Below are 22,043 nucleotides of genomic sequence, written 5' to 3'. Positions count from 1 at the left end.
AGCCCCCACTCGCTGCAACTAGAGAAAGCCCGCGCGCAGCAACAAAGACCCAATGCAGCCAAAAAAAAAAAAAGCTCACGGCTGTGTGACTAAATAGGAACTTTCATACACAGCTTTTTTCCTAAAGTGAAAACGGACTGATTTAGCATGTTTTCCTTAAAAAATTTTAGCAATGACCTTAATATAAGGCTTGTAACTCTGACCCCATAACACAAGAAAGCTATCCTAAGAAAACCAAAGATGTAGTCAAAAAATTAATGCTCTCAGAACTCCCTGGCGGTCCAGTGGTTAGGACTCCACACTTTCACTGCTGAGGGTCTGGGTTCAATCCCTGATTGGGGAACTAAGATCCCACAAGCAGTGAGTTGCAGCCAAAAAGAAACCAAAAAACTGAAAAAGCAATGTTCATTAATTATAGCATTATCTTTAGTATTAGAAAAGCTGCAACCAACTAGTAAGTCCAATAAAGGAAGTTAATGATATGATGGTATATTCATTAAAGAGAATTCTGCAGGCATTAAAAATGCTTTTCTAAGAAAGAGGAATTTAGTGACACGGAGGAATAGCCACATTACATGGGGAAAGAAAAGATGCCAAAGAAGAAAACAATCCCAATCTCACAAAAACATACACGCATAGAAGAAAACTGTACAATTAGCATTTGGGGGGTACCTCTGGATAAAAGGATCGTGGATGATTTATTTCCTTTATTTGCGTCCCCCAGATTTTGTGGACTTTAAAATGTAATACACAGATCTATCTCATTTTTACCTTCTGTATCGTGTTCGACAGCATGATATACTCTAATGAAAGTTTCTTGTGGAACATTTAGGTTATTGCCAATTTCTATTACACTATAACAAAAATATCCTTATACATGCTCCTTGGTACAAATGACTTCTTTATATTTAAGTATAAATGCTGAATCAAAGGTTGTGCATATTTTAAATACTACCAAATCCACCCCCCCCACACACACACACACAAAAGGCTGTATCGATTTAAACTCCTACGAAGAACAAGAGTACCTAATTCCCCACCCCCTGCCAAAACCCAGTACGGGCATACCTCAGAGATATGCCTGTTTGTTTCCACTGCAATAAAGTGAGCATCACAATCAAGTGGATCACAAATTTTTTGGTTTTCCAGTGCATATAAAAGTTTTGTTTACACTATTATGTAGTCTATTAAGTGTGCAATAGCACTATGTCTAAACAATGTAGATATTTTAATTTAAAAAATACTTTATTGCTAAAAAATGCTAACCATCATCTGACAACAGCAGGGTTGCCACAAACCTCCAATCTGTTAAAAAAAAAAAAAGTATCTGTGGAGCACAAAACAAGGTATGCCTGTATTTGCCTCATCGTGTGCGTGCATGAGAGTGACTATGACAGGCATTTTGATTTGCATAACTCTAGGCAAAGTTAAACCTCTGTGGATACTTGGAGTTATTCAGTATCTTTTTCCTGGAAATGCTTTGCCAGATGCTTAGCCTATTCTACTAGACTGTTCATCTAATTTATAGAACACCTGTATGTTCTGGACATTAATCTGTATTTTAAATGTGTAAATCTTCCCCTAAGTTTATTTATCACCTGTTGACTCTGAGGAGTCTTGCTGGATTTTATTCTTATAAAATCAAATTCATCAATCTTTTTCTTTTATAGCATCTATGGTTTCAGCCTGGTTCAAAATTCCATCCAGGTAAAAAACCTGAGGATTTATAAAGATATTTTCCTGTATTTTCTTTTAAAAGCTTTGGATTTCGTTACATTTAATTCTTCAATCCATCAGAAATTGATTTTTATGAATGGTATGAGAGATCTAATTTCATTTTATTTTTTCCATAAGAGTCAACTGTTTCAATACTGTTTATTGAAAAATCTCTTTTGCCCAGAAATTGAAATGCCACTTTAATTCAATGCTCATTTCCATGTGGAATACAGAGAATACAACCTCTTGCACTTCCCCCACTGTAAGCACTGCCCACACTCTAGATCCGAACTGCCTGGCCACCAGTCTGTCTCTTCTATTAGACACTGAGTTCCTTGATGACAGGTGCCAAGACTGGCTGACTGTGGAATCCCCAAAACCTGGGCACAGAGCCAGACACTATTCAACAAAGCTTTATATGTACTTTAATTTTTCATTTTACAACTGAACCAAATTGAAACCAAGAATGAAACCACTTTCTGCAAACTCCACCCCAACCTACTGGAACACTATGACTAATTTGGAAATGCTAGAAATGGCTTGCTGAAAGGCTAAATCTCTGACAGTAGAAAGATATATTCAAGGAACCTTAAAGGGTATACACCCACCATTATCTGCCCCCAAATTAACCGAACTTACCTCCAAGATGAATAGGATGTTCTACATTCATCCATTTGGATTTGGGCAAGGCCACCAACACCCCTTTCTCCCTCTTCATCAGCTGCATTGTAATGGTATCACCAACAACATACTGATGTGATTCTGTGGCAACAACACTGTAACATGGACATTTATATGTAGCAGGGCAAGGAGTTAGCAGACTGGGATCTAATCTAGTAAATATCTCCATCTTACCTCTTGAGATCCTTCTTATGCACAGAACTGTAACAGATGGGACATTTACTCCAGGTCTTCTCGCTCAATGAAAGATAGTGCAGGATGCATGCCCAGCAGAAGATGTGTCCACAACGGGTTATCTTGGCTGCAGTAGGTGGATATAGGCATATTGGGCAAGATGGCACTTCATGGCTACAAATGCGCTGAAACAAAATGCCACCACAAGTTAAACTACTTTCAGAAATGACTACGGATTATCAAAGTTAAAGTCTCTCCTCTTCCATCCCCATCCCTATACAACTCTAACAACACATCTTCACAAAACTGTTCAACAGTGCAGGTATATGTACAATAGCACTTCAAGCAAATCATAAAGGAAACAGTAATAATAGTTTAATATACTAAAACAACTATACAACAGGTATTTTGGGGGTTCTACATCAAAGGGAAAAAATGACAGAAATCAATATACGATCCCACTTACAAAAAAAGATTTATATGTACGCATACATAAAGGCACAAAAAGGTTCTAGAAGTGATGTACCGGTAATTTCCAAAAGAGGAGTCAGTGAGACTTCCACTTTATACTGTACGTCTCTACTTTTTTTTTTTAAACCAATGCATATAAAACCTAAGTTTCATAGACCTTCTATGTCATTTTCAGATGACTTTATGAATTTTCACAGTAATGGGAGTCCAGGCTTTGGGTCCATCATTTTGAAACTACATCATATAACCTAGGAGTGACAAGGGGATACCCAGAGCCCATAACAGAGAAGAGAAAACAAACACAGCAGTAGCTCGGACAGAAGTACAGCTGTGTAGCTCATTTCACCTGTCACAAGGCCAAGGCCTAATCTGATACTGATTACTACAAATGGCTACCAATGAAGCAGTGTCCATGTAATGAGTCCATCCTGGGTCAGGAGGGTAACCAGAGTTCTCATATTCCTCTGATTACTTCTTCCCAGAAGAGAAGAGGTAGTAGACAGGACTGCTTTTGCCCTACAGATCAGAGCCCTTCAACACCCAGTCCTGCAGGCCAGAGCCAATTAGCACAAAATGAACTCCAGAAGAAACCAGGACTGATCTCTGGAAAATGTCTACACTAAGGCCAGGCAGAAAGTGGGATCAGCAGTAAACCCAGACAAAAGCTGCTGTCACCACGGTCCCTTTCTTTAGTTCTCTCTCCCACTAACAGGTTATAAGCTGAGCTGAGCTACTCACCACTTGTTCCACAAAGTCCCAGTTGACTAAGGTATCAGGATCAGCAAAATGAACTGTGTAGTCTTGGTCTTCAGACACCACAAACTGGCAGCTAAAAATAGGGAGAGACAAGTAAAAGGCACTGTCAGAATCTACCAACAAGCCTTCAGCAGAAATTCATCATCTCTTTACTTAGAAATCAAATGCAGGCCATTAGTAGCCATGCTTTGTGAAGCACTAAACTAGGACTTCAGCCTCAGTTCCAAGTCCTGGCTCTGGAAGGAATCCAAAGACTCAGCGGGTAGGAGTCTACCATGAACTCTGTTTCTTCTGCTTCCAGGCCCAGCCAAGCTGCCTGCAGGCCCTCCTCTGAACTAAAATTAAGCCAGACTGTGGCTCCATCAACCAGAAGGGAAGCCAGATCTCCTCCCTCACCCCCAGAAACCACTAGTCTTCAAGGCAGTAGAAAAAACTGTCCCCACTCAATCTTTTGAGTACTAGCTTTTTGGTTATTTTGGCCACGCCACACGGCTTAGGGGATTCTCAGTTCCCTGACCAGGGATCGAACCCAGACCACAGCAGTGAAAGCCTGGAATCCTAACCACTAGGTCACCAGGGAACTCCCACCAGTTTATATAAAGTACTAAATGGTTACTTCAGTCTAGATCCAAGGTCAAACCTTACATTATAACTAATGCCACACAAAAGGAAACAAAAGAGAATCAGTATTTGAGCAAATGTATGCCAAGCACTCCAACTTGGCACTCAATTCTCCTTTAAGTAATTTCTCCTCCTTTACAGAGGAAAAGCTGAATCTCAAAGTGGTTAGGTAAGTTACCCAAGGTCGAAGGCCAAAATAAGATTCAAATCTGGATTCAATTCCAAAGCAAACACTTTTACTACCTCATCATGATACTAAAGCATTATTTAATTTTAGCATTTATTTAAGCTAAATAAATTTATTATCTTTTGAGCACCAAGAACATCCACTTGAAACACATCTGTGTTTTCAAAATGAGGTGAGACAGAGAGAGACAGAGAGAGACAGAGAGAGAGAGAGAGAGAGAGAGAGAGACAGAGAGAGAGAGAGACAGAGAGAGAGAGACAGAGAGAGAGAGACAGAGAGAGAGAGAGAGAGAGAGAGAGAGACAGAGAGAGAGAGAGAGAGAGACAGAGAGAGAGAGAGAGAGACAGAGAGAGAGAGAGAGAGAATGAGAGAATGAGAATCAACTCTGTTTCCGCCTCTCTCCCACAGTAGTTTAAAAGAAGCCTCTTTGCACCACAAATGCCCGAAGGCTCAACTTCACTTCCCTCTTAAGAGTAGCCATACTCACTTGGCTTGTAAAAACAATTCCTTGTTAAAAGGCTTATGCCCCCACTTGTTCCTTTTTCCCCAGCTGCCATGTCCACTGCCTTCAAAATGACCTGCCTGGCCACGGGGTTCAAAAGTGAAATTCAACAAGTGATTCAGGTTGATCTTCTTCGGACCAGAGAACTGGGCAGGGCTAAACTCTGCCCGCTGAGCCTCTGCTACCTAGAGAGAATGAGAATAAATCAGAGGATTTTAGATTAGGATGACACTTGCTAAATGACAGCAGAAACCTGCACAACCCCTCCTTCTACACGGCTTAAAATATTAACTAAATAAAACACAGGCTTATATTTAGTAAACAATTTTCCTAGGACGGGGTAATGCAAAAGTCTACCTAAGATCTAGATGGGAGTGGAAAAAGAGAAAAAGAGCCTCTAACATACAATTACTTATAAACTATTTAGTCTGCCCTAAGTGGCAATTAACCATTAAATGACAAAACCCAGCATGAACTCCTCTAACTATCTTGAAGCACAAAGATTTACTTACTGGATTAATCTTTCCACAGTCCCATAAGACTCCTACACCTTCACTCTTGTTATACTTGCTCTCTGGTTTGTTTCTGGTCAAAATGAATCTGTGGAACTATACTCTGGAGGCGGCCTGCAGGCAGCTACTAACTGCCATAGGCTTCAGGATCCTGCCAGAGACCTCCTGTCTAAGACACACACTGCTATTCATTGTTAATTAAAACTGACAGAATTAGAACATGTAGGCAGACTAGCTCTGTGTCCAGAAATAAATCCAATCAGCACATTCAGAAACAGCTTAGAAAGTGACAAGAAACCACGTATGAGAAATACCATTGCACACATATGGAAGATTTATTGTGTTGGAGCTTTTGTGGTCCTCCTAACATTCCCAAATTGAAACGGTACAGGTACCTGCTATAAGTCAGCTAGTCCATTTTCTAATCCCACTTTCCCATTTAATGTCATAGGCACTTGGCCCTGTCACTAAATACTAGTAAACAGTCACTTTTTTTTTTTGGTAAGCCAGTTTTACTTTTATTTTTTTTTAAGATTTTTTTTGATGTGGACCTTTTTTTTTTTTTAAGTCTTTATTGAATTTATTACAATATTCCTTCTTTTTTATGTTTTGGTTCTTTGGCTGTGAGGCATGTGGGATCTTAGCTCCCCAACCAGGGATCGAACCGCACCTCCTGCATTGGAAGGCGAAGTCTTTAACCACTGGACCACCAGGGAAGTCCCTGAAGAGTCACTTTAAATAGCTATATACCGTTATATTACGATAGGTATACTATAATGCCTTAGTGTAGGACAGATTGTTCATGGCTTTTCCAGCATTAACAAAATAATGCTATGATAAACACAGCTGACAGACCTTTGTGCACAAACATTTGAGCACCTACAATTATTTCTTTTGAATGTAGAGTAGGCATTACTGAGTCAAAGGAAGTGCAAATTTAAGGCTTTTGCTGCTTGTTAGTAAAGTCAAATTTAGAGTTTAATAAGCAGCACTTGCATATACACGATAAAGAAATCTAAAGAGTACAAAAAAGCGGACTTCCCTGGCGGTCATGTGGTTGAGGCTCCGCACTTCCACTGCAGGGGAGGCGAGTTCAATCCCTGGTCGATCGGGGAACTGGGATCCCGCATGCCTCGCGGTGAAGGCAAAAAGAGTACAAAAAGGGATACAGCCAAAGATACCTTCTATTCCAGAGGCAACCAATATACCCTCTGAGATATTCTATGAATACGGAATCAGAGTATATGATCTTTATGATTAAATACAGTGGCATATCACACCGTTAGGCAACCTCCTTTTATCTTAACAGATCTTGGGAGACAACACCTCCCCCCTCACTGTTTATGTAACTCACCAGAGGAAGCCCAAGACTTCCAGGTCATCCCTTATCTCTCACCCCCTAGACTCTCATCTCCATACGGCTCTGCCTCCCCTAATCAGTCTTCCACTCTAATGCCCCAAACTCAGATAAGAGCTCGTGTTCACTCAACAAAATCTCCCACATTCTCAACCTTCTACCTTCACCTTTTTACCACTAACGGCCCACTGTCTCTAATACTGCCCATCATAATTCCTGATTACACTTCCAACACGTTCACCTCTCAGTTCCTTGACTTCCTCTCCTCCAATCAGCTTGCCCTCCACTCTACCTCTGCCACCCACTGCCATGGGCATACCATCTAGAGCTGTGCTGTCATAACACAGCAGCCACTACTATCCAGATATGATGGCTACTGAGCACTTGAAATGTGGCCAGTACCACATCATGAAATAGCATTTTAGCTATATTGGATTAAATATATTAACATTAATTTCGTCGTTTTTACTTGTTTACTGTGGCAACTAGAAAACTTTAAGTTACATATTTGGCTTGCCATTTCTATCTTAGCATTTCTACTGGATGGCACTGCTCTACAGTCTAGACCACAGTGGTAATAACTGCACCTCTTCCACCATCTTAATTTTGAGCACCCTACCAGCAACTCACTCCTTTCTCAGCTTGTTTCCGTTAGTTCTGATTCTAACAACTTTTCACCTCCACTGGGATCTCCAGTGATCCAACACCTTCCCCCCAAATTTTCTTTCCTTATTTGGCTCTGATCCTATTCCATCGCCCTCTTCTCTTTATCAGCTGTACTCACCAGGCAAAACTTTCCCAATTAATCCACAGCATCAGAGCAAGTAAACATGGCTAAAGAACACAACCACACCATACCAATCAGCCTCACTAAAGTAGACCTTTCTGCGGCCCAGCGGTCATACTGCAATCCTATTACGCTTCTGTGCTCCACGGATTCCCCCAGACACCCAGACAAATCCTCCAGTCCTCTGGTTTCCAAACCTCCTCTCTTGGCTCACCTTTTACACTTCACTGAGACAGTAAGAACAATCAGAAAAGAACTCCAACGTGCTCCTAGTCTGCCTTCCTCTTGTTACTGTGCATGAACTGGCGAAGCTCCTAAGCCAACTCCTCCACCTGTGCGCTAGACCCCAACTCCTCAGGAACTCAAGGACACTTCTAGTAATTCTCTCTCTCTCCTCTGCATCACGTTTTCCCTCTTACCAGAACAATCCCACTAGCAGAAATATGCTGCATTTCTCTAAGCTTAAAATCTCTCTTGACCTCACATTCCCCTCAAGCTACTGCCTCACCTCTCTGGTCCCCTGTAAGAGCAAAACCACTAGAAAGTAACTATCTAAACTTGCTGTTTCTTCTTCATATCCTCTCTAAAGCTATGCCAATCAGGTTTTTGTCCTCACCACTCCACCAAAGCAGCACAAGGCCAAAAACCTAAACTACCTTCCCATTTCCAAATCTAATGGTCAACTTTCCATCCGAATCTTCTTACCCAGCCTAACAGCAGCACAGGACAAAACAAGCCATTTCTCCAAATGGCTTTCAGTTCTCTTCCTCCCTTTTTGCTGGTTCCTTATCATCCTGACTCCAGGCTCAGTCCTTGAATCTATTCCCTTTTCGCAACACTCACTCCTTAATGATCCCACTTAGTTCCATAGTTGCAAACACCAAGTGTACATGGACAGCTCTCTAGCCAGGGTCTCCTCCTTGAACTCGACTCAGTTAACAGCCTATCTATACTCAGAGATCCAACAGGCATCTCAATGCAAATATAACACTTCCAAATGACATTCTTTATCTAATCTAAACATCCCCCTTCCCTCCCCATCCCAAAACCCTGTACTCCTCTTGAACTTGCCCCCATTTCAGCAAACAGTACCTGAATTGGGCCCCTACCAAAAACACTAGTCATTTATTTCTCTGCCCAAACCCCACATCTAATCTATTTAAAAATCCTGCTGGCTCTACCTGCAACTATCTCCCCAAATATGATCCCCTCTCATCACTATCACTCTGTTTCAATCACTCTCACCAGGAATACCTTAATAAGCTCCTAACTAGTCCCCCTGCTTCCACTCTCCCCTTTACAATTCCAAGTCAGATTACCTTACTTCTCTTCTTAAGCCCCCCAATAGCTTCCCATCTCTCTGAACAAAAGCCAAAGTCCTTCAAGGGCCCATGTGATCTGATCCCTCTGTCTTACTCTTTGGCTTCATTTCCTGCTTCTCCACGCATGGTAGCCTATTTGCTTTACCTCAAACACACAAAAAACATTACCATCTCTGGTCCCTTGTACTTGTAAATTCACTCTTGCTAACACACCCTTCCTCAAATTCTACTGTGTGCTCCCTTGCTTCATTCAGGACTCAGAGAGTCCTCAGAGAAGTTTTCCTTAGCCACCTCCTAAAACTACTCTTTGTTACTCTCTATCCCTTTACCGCTCTAAGTCTACTTTTTTCTTAATTTTTTTTTAATTTAATAATTGTATTTATTACATAACGATTTGTTTATTGTCTCCCCAAACTAGATTATAAGCTCTACCCAATGTTGTATTCCAAACTCTAAATGATATTTAGTGCATAGTAGGTGAGGAATAAATTTCTGGTGAGTGAATGAATTCTTCCATTAGTGCATCCATTAAATCTTGTTGTATACTAGTTACATAGTAGGCAACATTCAAACAGCAGGATAATATATTTAACCAATAATGTATTTAACTCTGATAGCATTTAGTTTGTTTCCTAAATTGTGCAACTACGAACAATGTTGCAATGACCTCCCTTGTACATGAGTCTTTATGCACTTACAGAAAGATATCTAAGAAACTCCTAAAATCAGAGTACCTGGGACTAAGAATATATAGCATTTTACATTTTTCTAGATACTATTGGGCAAATTAATGTCATTAATTAATGCCATTTTATTACCTAAATATTCCAAAGTGTACCTATAAATCGAGTGATAATAAAAGGATGACACAAAATTTTTTTAAAGGATGATACAAATTACGGTACCCAAAATTTGCTATAATTTCTCACAATCCATAATTACAATGTCTTCCAAGAAAATGTTCATAACCTTCAAGGGAAGAAAGGAGGAGAAGTTCCAAACCTAGTTAATCCTCAACTACTCAAGTAATTCAGAAAGGGGGGGACCTCTTGCTCCCACCCCTTCCCAACCACTAATAAACTGGGGATGGGGGGATCAGACCTCATGCTTCTTATGTTCTGGAAAGGACTTTCTAAAATTCCATACCTCATCTCGTCTTCCACCATTGAAAGAAGAGCTAAAGAGTTTGTTGCTGCTGCCGCCGCCCCTTTGAGGAGGCATCTTATTAAAAGTTTTGCTTTTCTGTGAATTGGAGCGACGGGACTGGTTGATAAAATTTTCATTTTTGGGGTAGGAAGGTTCACGTTTGCGATTATAACGCTTGGATCCACTTGAGTTCTTTCCATCTGAAAGCAAGAAATGTGAAAAAATTAGTTAAGAAATGATACATATACTTGATGAATTGCTCTCCACCTCCCAACAAAATTGTGTTTAAACAAAGGTAAGTGGGCCCTTCCATGACCTCCAAGAAATCTGGGTTGGGCCAGAGCATCAGTGCTTTCGGCAAGACATTACACAGTAAGGTGAAAAAAAAAATTTTTTTTTGGAATGAAGCCTAAAGGGTCCCTCCCTCAGGAGAGACACAATATAGATCAAACCACATAGACTCTCAGTTCACAATGTCTTTCTTTATAACAGAGCTTAATCACTGCTCTTGTATTGATACAAGTCCGTTCAGACAGAGTGACAGAAAAAGAACAGCCTATCTGTATTAAGGAAAAGTACTTTATCTGGAGGCAGGACAGAAGGCATTCTTCTTAAATTACTACAACACAGCTAGACCCTATACCGCAATGGTGTGGCCTAGGTCTTAGCAGATATACAGAAGGCACAAAAGCAAAACAATATTTACATTCGTTTTAGAGGTCAAACTGAGAACCTATTAAATTGACAAAACAAAAGAAGTTGGACTCTAAGAGTATATCAGCGTGAAGTTATACCCTTTTAAAAACTGTTTCTTGCTTTTTTCCTCCAATTACAAGAACATAAGTTCAATTTTGGAAACCAGAAGAATAAATTCGCCAGTGCCCATGGAATACCAACCTATGAAGTGTTTAATTTCCTTTTATTCTCCATTTTATACACTCATCACACATCTTCCACAGAATGACAGGCATATAAGATATATTGTCTTCCACCTATTACTCCATGAGCATTTGCATGCACCCCTAGTCTTCAAAAACATGATTAATGGCCACACTGTTGTCTACCATATGCTTACGGTGTAACATAACCAATTTGTTGTACATTTAGGTGGCTTCTGACTTTTTGTTTATTTAATATAATAGTATTGGGAGCCTCTTTATACAGAGGCCTGTGTGTATAATTATGTCAAGTTCTCAAAGTAGAATTAGCAGATTAAGTATGATCATAAAGCCTTTTACACATCCTCAAGTTGCTTTCCAGAACCATACCAATTTATTTATATTCTAACAACAGTATAAGACAGAACATCTAGTTTACTACATTCTTTATAATACTGAGTTGAATAAACTTTGTTAAATTGAAGGGTCAAAATAATTTGTTTCAAATTTGAATTTCTCTGATGACTAGCAACAAACATTTTTTCAGTCTGTTAACCATTTGTATTTTGTGTAAAGAGCTCGTTTGTATTCTTTGCCCCACTTTTTCTACTGCAGAGCTGAACTGCATAGATTATTTTGTCCAAATTGAACAAAGAACCCTGACCAGACACATTTTTTTTTTTTTTTTGCGGTATGTGGGCCTCTCACTGCTGTGGCCTCTCCCATTGCGGAGCACAGGCTCCAGACGCGCAGGCTCAGCGGCCATGGCTCACGGGCCCAGCCGCTCCGCAGCATGTGGGATCTTCCCGGACCGGGGTGCGAGCCCGTGTCCCCTGCATCAGCAGGCAGACTCTCAACCACTGTGCCACCAGGGAAGCCCCCAGACACATTTAATATGTGCCAAAGTTTACCAGCTTTAAAAAAAAGCAGGGGAGAGGAGGCAAAATAAACCCTATCTGAGAACCTGAGACCCATACCAAGTAAATAACGGTGAAAGGTCCCCAAATTAGTCTTCAGACAAAAAAAGACTAATCTTTCTTGTCCCTTCACTCACTCCACCTTGCCTTATTTCAACACAGAAATCTGACCAAATCAAGTCTGTACCCTACTTTAATGGCTTTAAAAGCAAAAACAGAGAAAACAGAAGTTGGGGGACTTTTAATGAAGAAATCCATTAGGCTTACCCTCAAACTTTAAAGGGGTGGTAGTTTATAAAGTCAAGAAGACTCCAGGGCTTCCCTGGTGGCGCAGTGGTTGAGAGTCCGCCTGCCGATGCAGGGGACACGGGTTCGTGCCCCAGTCCGGGAAGATCCCACATGCCGCAGAGCGGCTGGGCCCATGAGCCATGGCCTCTGACCCTGCGCGTCCGGAGCCTGTGCTCTGCAATGGGAGAGGCCCCAACCGTGAGAGGCCCGCATACCGCAAAAAAAAAAAAAAAGAAGACTCCAGCATGAGCCTCAGAAACTACAACCCCCCCACACCTGCCAAAATATAGCTTAATCCTATTTATGTTAAAAATATATAATTAATAGAAACATGTCTGGAAAGGCAACAGAGCAGGCTGTTAATGACATTTACCTTTGGGAAATGAAGCTATTCACATTGGCCTAAAACAGTGGTTCTCAATCCTACAGTTTGTAGGAATCACCCAGATGAGCTTTTAAGGGATTCTTGTGCTCAGGCCTCACCCTCTAAAATTCTGACCTAAGTAAACAGAATTACTGTTCTGTATACTAATAATTTGGATAATTAAAAAACTGTAAGTACCTACAAGAAATTATTTCTAGACAAGGTGACCAGCTTCTTTTACAGCAGACAAAAATAAATTCAAGGTGAAGCATATCCTCAGGGAAAAGGAAACATCAGCTGATAAACCAGAGTCCAAATTTTCGAAGCAACTACTTCACACTCAGTTTGCCAGCAACATGGGATAAATGAGAGGTATGCCACCCTCTCCAAACCTGACCAGTCATGTGAGATGGCAGCACTGTCAACAGAACAGATGGTCAAAGAAACACTGCCAGGCTAGGGTTCACTCCTACCAGTCACCTTTCAATCCCAGTTAGGGAAAGTGACCAGAGCTTAAAAGTTAGAATTTAAGAACTAGACTTTTACCTACTACTTCAGTTCGCAACAGTTACTGTCAAACATGGCATCAGTGGTAACAATTAGAAAATGAAGCTTCAGATCTCAAATTCTGCCGTGCTCTCAACCCATGGAATTAGTTTATAGTAAGATTTCAAATTAACAGAAAATTCAGAGCGATACAGAACCCCAGCTAACTTTACCATGAAAAGAAATGAGTTTTTATGAAGAGGATAGGCATATGCAGAAAACATATGTTCCCCAAACCTTATTATCCAAGACTATTTCAGATGATCCTGCATTTGATCCTGTTGTTTTCAAGACCTAATAGATTTAGACTGCACAGATTTCGGTAAAGCCAGATTCTACACTTCAAGGGCTCAAAAAGGTAACCTGGCACTCAGAAGGAGGGCTGTTTTCATTTCTTCACTTATTACCACACTGGCAAGGAAACGGTTTCATAATGCTTACAGAACTGCTGACAGTGAACTGCTCACTTCTAAAACATTACAACTGACCACATAAGGATTCAAGATTTTAGTTGCTAAAATCCACTCCCTCATCTTGTCTTTCACTTACCTACAGGCATGAAGTCAGACATCTAAAGTGAGAGGCTGGCTCTTATCTCTAGACCCAGGCAGCTAAAGATTGAAGGTAGTTAGGCCTGGGACCCAGAGATAAAACTCAGGAGTGCTATTTCTGAGGCAACTTGCCAGAATATACATGTGAATAAGTTGGGGGATGAATCTGTCCTCCTTTCTCTAATAGGAGATAGCAATGAGGTGATCTGCTTTAGATTTTGGAAAACAGACCAAAAAGTCAAACTAAGTTCCTAGGACACACATATTCTCTGTTGAAAGTTTTAAATTTCAAAGTGGTTGTTCACAATCCTGGCTGCACAAGAGAATCACTTGCAGAGACTTTTAAAACTATGGATGTCAGGGCCCAAACCAGACCTGAAGAATCAGAAAGAATTGCTAGGGAAGAGCCCCACACATCCTTATTTAAAAAAAAAAAAAAAGGTCCTTAGGAGATTCTAATGCACACCCAGAGCTGAGAACTGCCAAAAACTATCAAGACACATTCCAAAATGGACCATTAGTTAAATGGCTCAAATCCAGAACACAGGAGACTTGAAAACTTAATCCACTGTGTCTCAGCTGTCCCACATTTCCCTAAGAGAAAGGTCTCCACCAAGTAACAGTAAGCATATTTCAGTCTCTTCTCCCAATTACCAAAAAACAGGCCATAAATTTTTCAGTTAAAAAATTTGGCATCATCAACATTTCTAGCTGTAGTTGTAACAGGTGGGACAGTCTAGAGATCAGAATACCAGCCAGGAAGTTTCTGCTGCTGATTCATGCCATGTCACAAGCAAGTTGCTTACCCATCGTCCAAAGCGGTTGACAAGCACCTCTGGAGGGGCAACATATGGCCTTACTACAGAATCAACTGATAACTGAGTCCAGCTGAAATTATTAATTCTGAATGAAAGGAAGAGAGAGGGGGGTATCAGGAATGACACATGTGCCAATAAGTTACTTGCTTGTTAAGTGAATTTATATAAAGTGTACTTAGTAATATTGCCTGGGACTTCTTAGGAATTTACTTGGACAATTACTCTAACTCCTGGTTTTCTTGTCTGTAAAATAGGGCTAATCCTCTCCCCTCCCTCCTCATAGAGTCATGAGGACTAAGAGAAATGCCTACCCTGGTGGCTGGCACATAGTTGCTGTTATTTGAAAGCCTATTATTAATAAATCTAAAATTCCTATCAAGAGCACCTATTAGACTTTCAAAAAGCCATAGAAACCAAGGACTCAAGCCAACCAGCCTGGAAATTCTTTTAACTTCCCTAAATGGTGTTTATTGAAGGCTTTAAGTCACCTCAATTTTCAAAGCCATCAAAACCTCCAGGTCCATTTACAGCTCAGAGGCTTTCTTCAGAGCAGATTACCCCTAGTAACCTGGCTTCTGGTACCGGAATATAAGAGGAAGAGTGTCAGGACAGTGCTTCATACCACCAACCTCAAAATAACTGCTTCATAATACCTGACCTTCCTTTAACCTCCATGGCAGTACCATCCCCCACCCAGAAGGATGGGGCAAGAGACTGGTTCTGGGCCAGGGTCCATTGTTTGCCCCAAAACAGCCAGGTCTCTCTCTTGCCTCTTTTTACTTTCTTTGCTCTTTTTTTTTTTTTAAATTAGTTTACTGTTTGTTTTTTACACATTTATTTTTATTTATTTATTGGCTGTGTTGGGTCTTTGTTGCTGTGCGCAGGCTTTCTCTAGTTGCAGTGGCTTCTCTTGTTGTGGAGCATGGGCTCTAGGCGCGTGGGCTTCAGCAGTTACAGCATGTGGGCTCAGTAGTTGTAGCTCGCAGGCTCTAGAACGCAGGCTCAGGAGCTGTTGCACATGGGCTTAGCTGCTTCGCGGCATGTGGGATCTTCCCGGACCAGGGATGGAACCCGTGTCCCCTGCACTGGCAGGAGGATTCTTAACCACTGTGCCACCAAGGAAGTCCCTCTTTGCTCTTTCTAAACAACTTTCCCCAAACTCTAAACCACCTCTCTCCTCTGGGCTACATTCCTGGGATATTTACTGTTGAACGTTCTTAGAACTACATCTTAGCCCTACTGGAACAAAACTGTAGGAATAGATCCAAGAAAAGGAATATTATGCAAATGTTTGAAGCAATTAGCCAAGGCAAAGAAACTGTGGTATGCCAATCTGGCCAGAAAGATCAAGTAAATCCTGTTAGCCAAATGTACTTAATTCCTGTGTGCATGAAGGGCAAACTTAAGCCAGTCGCAGGAACAAAGACTCAAGTATATTTATCATGTAACTAGGAAGCAAATGACCATTTATTACACACATGGTTTACAGAATTAGAAACCAAAGGTTTTTTTCTCATGTGAGGTAGGAAAAGGAGAGTGGAAAAGGGAATTAAATATTTAAAAACTGAAAAACTCTTGTTGTTACTTTAACAAAAGAAAGACAAGTTGTAAGTCATGTCTTTTCACCTCACCTTTCCTGTTCTTCCTTCAACTCAGTACCATGAAACTCAAGAGGTCCCTTCAACAATTTCCAGCTGAATCAAGTACATCAAGTGTTGAGTCAGCTTCTGAAATCCTACAGAAATCTTTTTACGGAATTATGCAAAATTTCAATCTACTCTTTTGTTAGAGCAGCCATCTAGAAGTAGAAGTCACTGTGTAAGAGGTCCTGAACAATATCTGCTATGGTAGCATTAGTCTTAGTTGTAATGTTCTTAAGGCAGTATATGCTACCTTTCAGCTCAACCTTAGCCAATATCTAGTTTCCTAAGCCATTTTTAATCTCTATTTACTGTCTCTGAATTTGTTCCTAAGTGCAAACAGGTGATTATGGTTGATGACGAACTCTTTAACTACAGGGCTATCCTTCCTTTTTGCTAAGGGAATATACATAGCAGTAGCCAGAAAAGTAGGCAATAGCAATGGCAAATATATTCAAGCTCTCTTACAAACACATTAAACAAAAACTAATGCTACCAGAGGGCACACCTGTGTATTTCATAAAGCCCAGCAAAAAAGTCCTTTCCGTGAGTTTTTACTTCCTTCCTCAGAAGCTTGCAATTGATAAGGTGAATAGTGTTTTAGAAGTATTTTATGGGGTTTTTTTGGGGGGGGGGGGAACTTCCCTGGCAGTCCAGTGGTTAAGACTCCATGCTTCCACTGCAGAGGGCACGGGTTCCATCCCTGGTTGGGGAACTAAGGAACCCACATGCCCCATGGCAGCAGCGGCCAAAAAAAAAGAGTATTTTATGGGTTTCTTTCTTTTTTCTTTTTTTTGCCATGCCGCATGGCATGCAGGATCTTAGTTCCCCAACCAGGGATGGAACCCGTGCCCCCTGCAGTGGAAGGGTGGAGTCTTAACCACTGGACCATCAGGGAAGTCCCTTTATGTAGCTGCTTAAAAAAAAAAAAAATTCACTTCGGTCAGAATGAACCCAGCAATTAATACTTACTCTATACAAGTCTGACTGAAATGTTAACACTGACAAATATTTGCTTTGGTCAAACCACAATAGAATTCTGTATCATCCTGTTGGGTAATGAGAGTTAGTTCCACTAATCAACATATTCAAAGTCAGGACAATACAAGTAAAATGCCTTACATACCTCAGTTTTGTTGCTGTATTATTTTGTTTGAGTTGGGGCAAACTTTCACCTACTGCTTCACTAAATAATAAATCAACTTAAGGCATTTACTGCAACTGATTCATGACTGTAAGTTAGTGGCTTAAACAGGAGCCCCAGAAAAATTAGTTGAGAATTAAGATAGCTGGAGAACCAGAATCTTTAACATCTAGGAATAGACTGCAAAAGTTATTTATCAGCTGTACTGAAAAATATGCAGACTGTTCTAAACTAGTTCCAACACTGGCCAAGAGGACTGACAAACCTCTATCTCTAGAGGAGATCTCCGATAAACCTACACATGTGCAAAACCCCAAAATTAGTCTACATAATACTGCCTGACGTGGCCTGAGAGTCTACACTTATCCCTGCTTAGATATTTAAAGCATTCATTCTTATCAAGACAACTGGTCTCCACCTGAGTTCCAAAAGCAAGCTCTAGAAGACCTTGACGTACCAGGTAAACAAGTTTGCTATATCGAGCAGAAAAACTCTGAACTCAACTCAGCCTTACAGTTGTTTTTCTGGTTTTTAAGTCAGCCTTGCAGTTTTCTTAATCTTGGAAGTTTTAAACAACTGGAACTCCACATCTGGGGACTCCAAATGTTCCCCTCTCTGCCACACATCCCAACTATTCCCACTGAAAACATTTCCTATTACTGCTAATTTAATCAAAATACAAAAGAGCAGAGCTTTGAAGTAAGATGAAGACATTCAACTCCAGACCTCCTGGCTTCTCACCTTTTTCCTTCTTTAGATGTGAACAATTCCACCCTGCTGGACAGGTGACTGGAGTATTGAAAAAAGAGGTAAAAGCCTAGCCCAGTACCTGGCACATGGTAAGCCCTCAATAAATGGTAGCTATTATCATCATGATGGTCATATTTAATATTGAGAGGCATGACTACAGAAATGACAAAATCTTCCCCATAAGATGACAGCATCCTAGTCTAACAAGGAAATAGACATGTTGTGCATTTGGTGCATTACAGGTGTCAGGTACTCTCCTAAGCATTAGTTCATTTGTTTCCTAAGTTAATTTATTTTCTCCACCTTTACAGGTAAGGAAACTGAGACACTCACTCAAGGTCTGGCAAACCTAAAAAGACTGAATCCAGAGACTGTTCTCTTAACCACTACTCCACACTAAACAAAGCCATTCAAAGACGAGTCCTCTTCATCTGGGGAGATCTGGGACCAGGTTATTCAACATGAGATTTGAGTTTTAACAAATCTCTGGGCCCCACCCTCCCGTTTAAACTTGAACACTACCCAATTCTAATTCAACATTAAGAGTAAATGAACTTAGTGGTTTTAGGAGCGTACGCTGGTGCATCAGACAAACCAGGTCTTCAGGCCTACTACACATACTAGCTGGTGACCTCACCTTTTCTGAGCCTCAATTTCCTCATCTGCAAAATGGGGATAAGAATAGCATCTACTTCACCAAGCAATTTCGAGCTTTAATGCAAGGATGTACTAAAACCACGCAGTACAGTTCTCATTAAGTGTTAACTAGAAGTAATGGAAGCCATGGAAAAGAGAAAGATATGAATAGTAGAAAGCGGAGCTTGTCCCTGGGTGACCCAGCCGGCACACGAGAGAGGATCCTCCCCAGCATTAGGAGCAGTCGCCCCCCGCCACAGGAGCCCGCTCTTACCGCTCTTGGGTTTAGACTCGCCGGCCGGCCCTGCAGAGGCGGAGCGGGTGGGCTGTTGCCCTTTGCTGCTGCCCGAAGAGGCGGAGGAGCTGCTGGAGCCGCTGTTCTTGTCCATGTCGGAGGCGGTGGCGGCGGCGCTGGGGGAGCTCTGCGGCATCAAAGGGGGCCTTGGCGGCGGCGGCGGCAGTCGGAGCGGAGCGGGCGCGGCGGAGACCCAGGCTCATGGCGTTCGGGGCCGGCGGGGGTCGGCGGCGGCAGAGGTTCTCGGCCTTCATGGCGACATTTTTCCCTGTTTCCTTCCTCGGCTTCTCAAACTGGAAGGAGAAGCGGCGGGCGGGGCTCTTGAGACCAGCGGCGGCTGTGACCGAGAAGGAGGAGGAGGAGGCCGGGGCTCGGAGGTCCGGGCCGGGCCTGGCGGGGCCGAGGCTGCGGGGAAAGGGGAGGCGAGGGAGGGTGCGCGAGCCCCGCCGGCCGGCCGGACACGCTCTCCCGCCGCGGGGCAAGGGAGAGGGCTTGCTGTCTTGGTGTCGGGGACAAGTGTCTCCGACACAGAGACCGACACCCGCCTCTGGGCCGAGGCCGAGCAGCTCCGGGAATGGCGACGAGTCGCCAAACAGCATCTCGAAGAACCCGGATGAACTATATATAGAGGAGATGTGAGTGTGAAGCACGCTGGGAAATGTAGTTTTCTGCCTACATCCGGGTCCAATAGGTTTTTGTTTGTTTTTTGGTTTTTTTCCTTTGTTTTCCTCCTCAATGTGTGACAGATCTTACAGGATGATGGGACTTGCAGTACAGGTTTTGGTCTTAGTACACTAATAATAATATATACCACTCATAATGCATCCAAACGTTGGAATACCTGTGGAATTCCTTTATTGACTCATTGTAAGTTATAGTTCTTATTCTAGTATTAATATCAATTTATTTATGGCTCTTATTCAATCTCCTAATAATGATAATAATGACAATACTTTACATTTAGTATCACTCTACAGCACTTCCTCATGCAATTACTTCATTTCATTGTCATTTATTAATATAAATCATTGTTAATATTTCATTTCAGTGTTAATAATAATAGTTATCATTGAGTGCTTATCATTAGCAGACACTGCTCTGTGCAGTTTTTATGGAGTATCACATCTATCCTCACAATAATTTAAATTTAAAGACAAGGAAACGGGCTCAAAAAGCTTAGATCATTTGCCATGATCACACAGCTAATAAGTGACATTCTCAACTACCTGTAAAATAAGCAGCTCTCCATTTTACAGATATGGACACTGAGACTTAGAAAATCACATACGTATTTTAGAAATCATATGACACCCATGTGTACTTTGGAAAATTATAAATGATTCGTTCCAACCGTAGCAGTTCAAGATTCAAAGGATCACAGAAAAACACTGTGAAAAAGATAAATAATTCTTATAAATATAACAATAAATAAGGCTAACCTTATCTAGTTAGAAACCTATTATATGCCAGGCACTGTGCTCAGCCCAAAGAATTCCAAAATACATTAATGCAAGAATGTGATAAGGACTATAATAAAGTTAACACAAAATGCTGACCAGAGCAGAGGCCTCAAGGAGAGACATACAAAAATTTAGGAGGGGTAGAGGAGGGCTTCCCCAGAGGTGGTGTTACTTGAGCTGAGCATAGAAGGATGAGCAGAATATCAGCAGTCATAGATGAACAAATAAACAAATAGACAAAATCCTAGACTTCCCCTAATTAGGCCCTTTTGGGTTCCTTATTAATCATCACATGTTATACAAAACATTAATAAGTATATACAAGTCAATCCATCTTGCAGTTAACAGTTTTAACTGGGATAAAGGAAATTAGATACTAATCTCATTTTTTAATTTATTTATTTATTATTTATTTATTGGCTGTGTTGGGTCTTCCTTGCTGCAAGCAGGCTTTCTCTAGTTGCGGCGAGTGGGGGGCTACTCTTCATTGCAGTGCGCAGGCTTCTCATTTTGGTGGCTTCTCTTGTTGCGGAGCATGGGTTCTAGGCATGCAGGCGTCAGTAGTTGTGGCTCGCGGGCTCTAGAGAGCAGGCTCAGTAGTTGTGGCACACGGGCTGAGTTGCTCCGTGGCATGTGGGATCTTCCCGGGCCAGGGCTCAAACCCACGTCCCCTGCATTGGCAGGCGGACTCAACCACTGCGCCACAGGGAAGCCCTAATCTCATTTTTTAAATTTCCTTAAATGCCCTCCACCAGTCCTTATCTTGCTTTCCCTTTTCCAGCTTCCCCCCCCCCACAAATCATATTGAAATGAGAGAATGGCTACATCATGCATCAAATTAAGTCTAGAAAATCCTAAAGTCCATTCTTATGTATGAATAGACGTGGAAGATACACTAAGATTCCTGGATGATTTTTTATTTCCTTTAACAAAGATGTGACAACTCTGATTACATGGGTGAATCATTCTTTTCTTCTATTTCTCTTAAAAGAGAGGGAAAGAGAGAAATCCCAGTGTAGTTCTTCCAAAATAAAGCAGTAGGTGTCCATCTGTCAGGCTACATTAAGCCAAGAAGAGATTTTTCCTTTTCAAAGTAGTTTCTTAGGGCCCTTGGCACTTTCTCCTTGTGAAACATTTACAGGAAACATACTTTAAAGAAAATTAAAGCAGAAACATACAGAAATCCAAATAAAACTCACCACCTCCATCCTCTTTTGCGCAAGATGCTCTACGCTACCCTTACCATAGAAAAGAATGGGAAAATCTGGGGTTGAAGGAAAGCACTCATTCTATACCAGTTGGAGCTAGAAATGTCGTTTTGTGATAGCAGGAGAGGGAGGCTGAGTGGTGTTTTCTGGCGACTTACTGAAAAGATGCCAGAGCTTTCCTTCCCATCTATGAACTTCCTAGGTCCATAAAATGGAAAGACCAACGAACAATCTTTCCTATGTTTATTATTCAGAGTAGTCTAGCATATGTTTCTCAAGACTGGTCTGCCAATCCCTCTCATAGAAATCACCAGAG

At 41.4% G+C, this 22,043-nt stretch overlaps 1 protein-coding gene across 8 annotated transcripts in view; it reads right to left on the bottom strand.

Moving 5' to 3' along the window:
- Positions 1-19,317, bottom strand: part of RNF10 (ring finger protein 10) — a 31,224-nt gene extending 11,907 nt beyond the window's left edge. For all 8 annotated transcript variants that reach the window (XR_016387511.1, XR_016387509.1, XR_016387510.1 and 5 more), the window contains exons 1-6: positions 19,039-19,317; positions 10,233-10,432; positions 5,094-5,293; positions 3,781-3,871; positions 2,572-2,756; positions 2,356-2,492 (exon numbers count right to left, since the gene is read on the bottom strand). Coding sequence is in view for 5 of the 8 variants with exons in the window: in XM_089894556.1 (XP_089750682.1) it covers positions 2,356-2,492; positions 2,572-2,756; positions 3,781-3,871; positions 5,094-5,293; positions 10,233-10,432; positions 19,039-19,195 (970 nt within the window). In the remaining 3 variants the exon portion in view is untranslated. The remainder of the gene's footprint in view (positions 1-2,355; positions 2,493-2,571; positions 2,757-3,780; positions 3,872-5,093; positions 5,294-10,232; positions 10,433-19,038) is intronic.
- Between the last annotated feature and the right edge of the window lie 2,726 nt (positions 19,318-22,043).

This window comes from Delphinapterus leucas, chromosome 14, assembly GCF_059928025.1.
Source record: "Delphinapterus leucas isolate spDelLeu-1000000601 "Yukka" chromosome 14, BTC_Dleu_Yukka2, whole genome shotgun sequence".
Lineage (NCBI taxonomy): Eukaryota > Metazoa > Chordata > Mammalia > Artiodactyla > Monodontidae > Delphinapterus > Delphinapterus leucas.
Note: the sequence above shows the minus strand (reverse complement) of the source record. Positions and strands in the feature narration are given on the sequence as shown.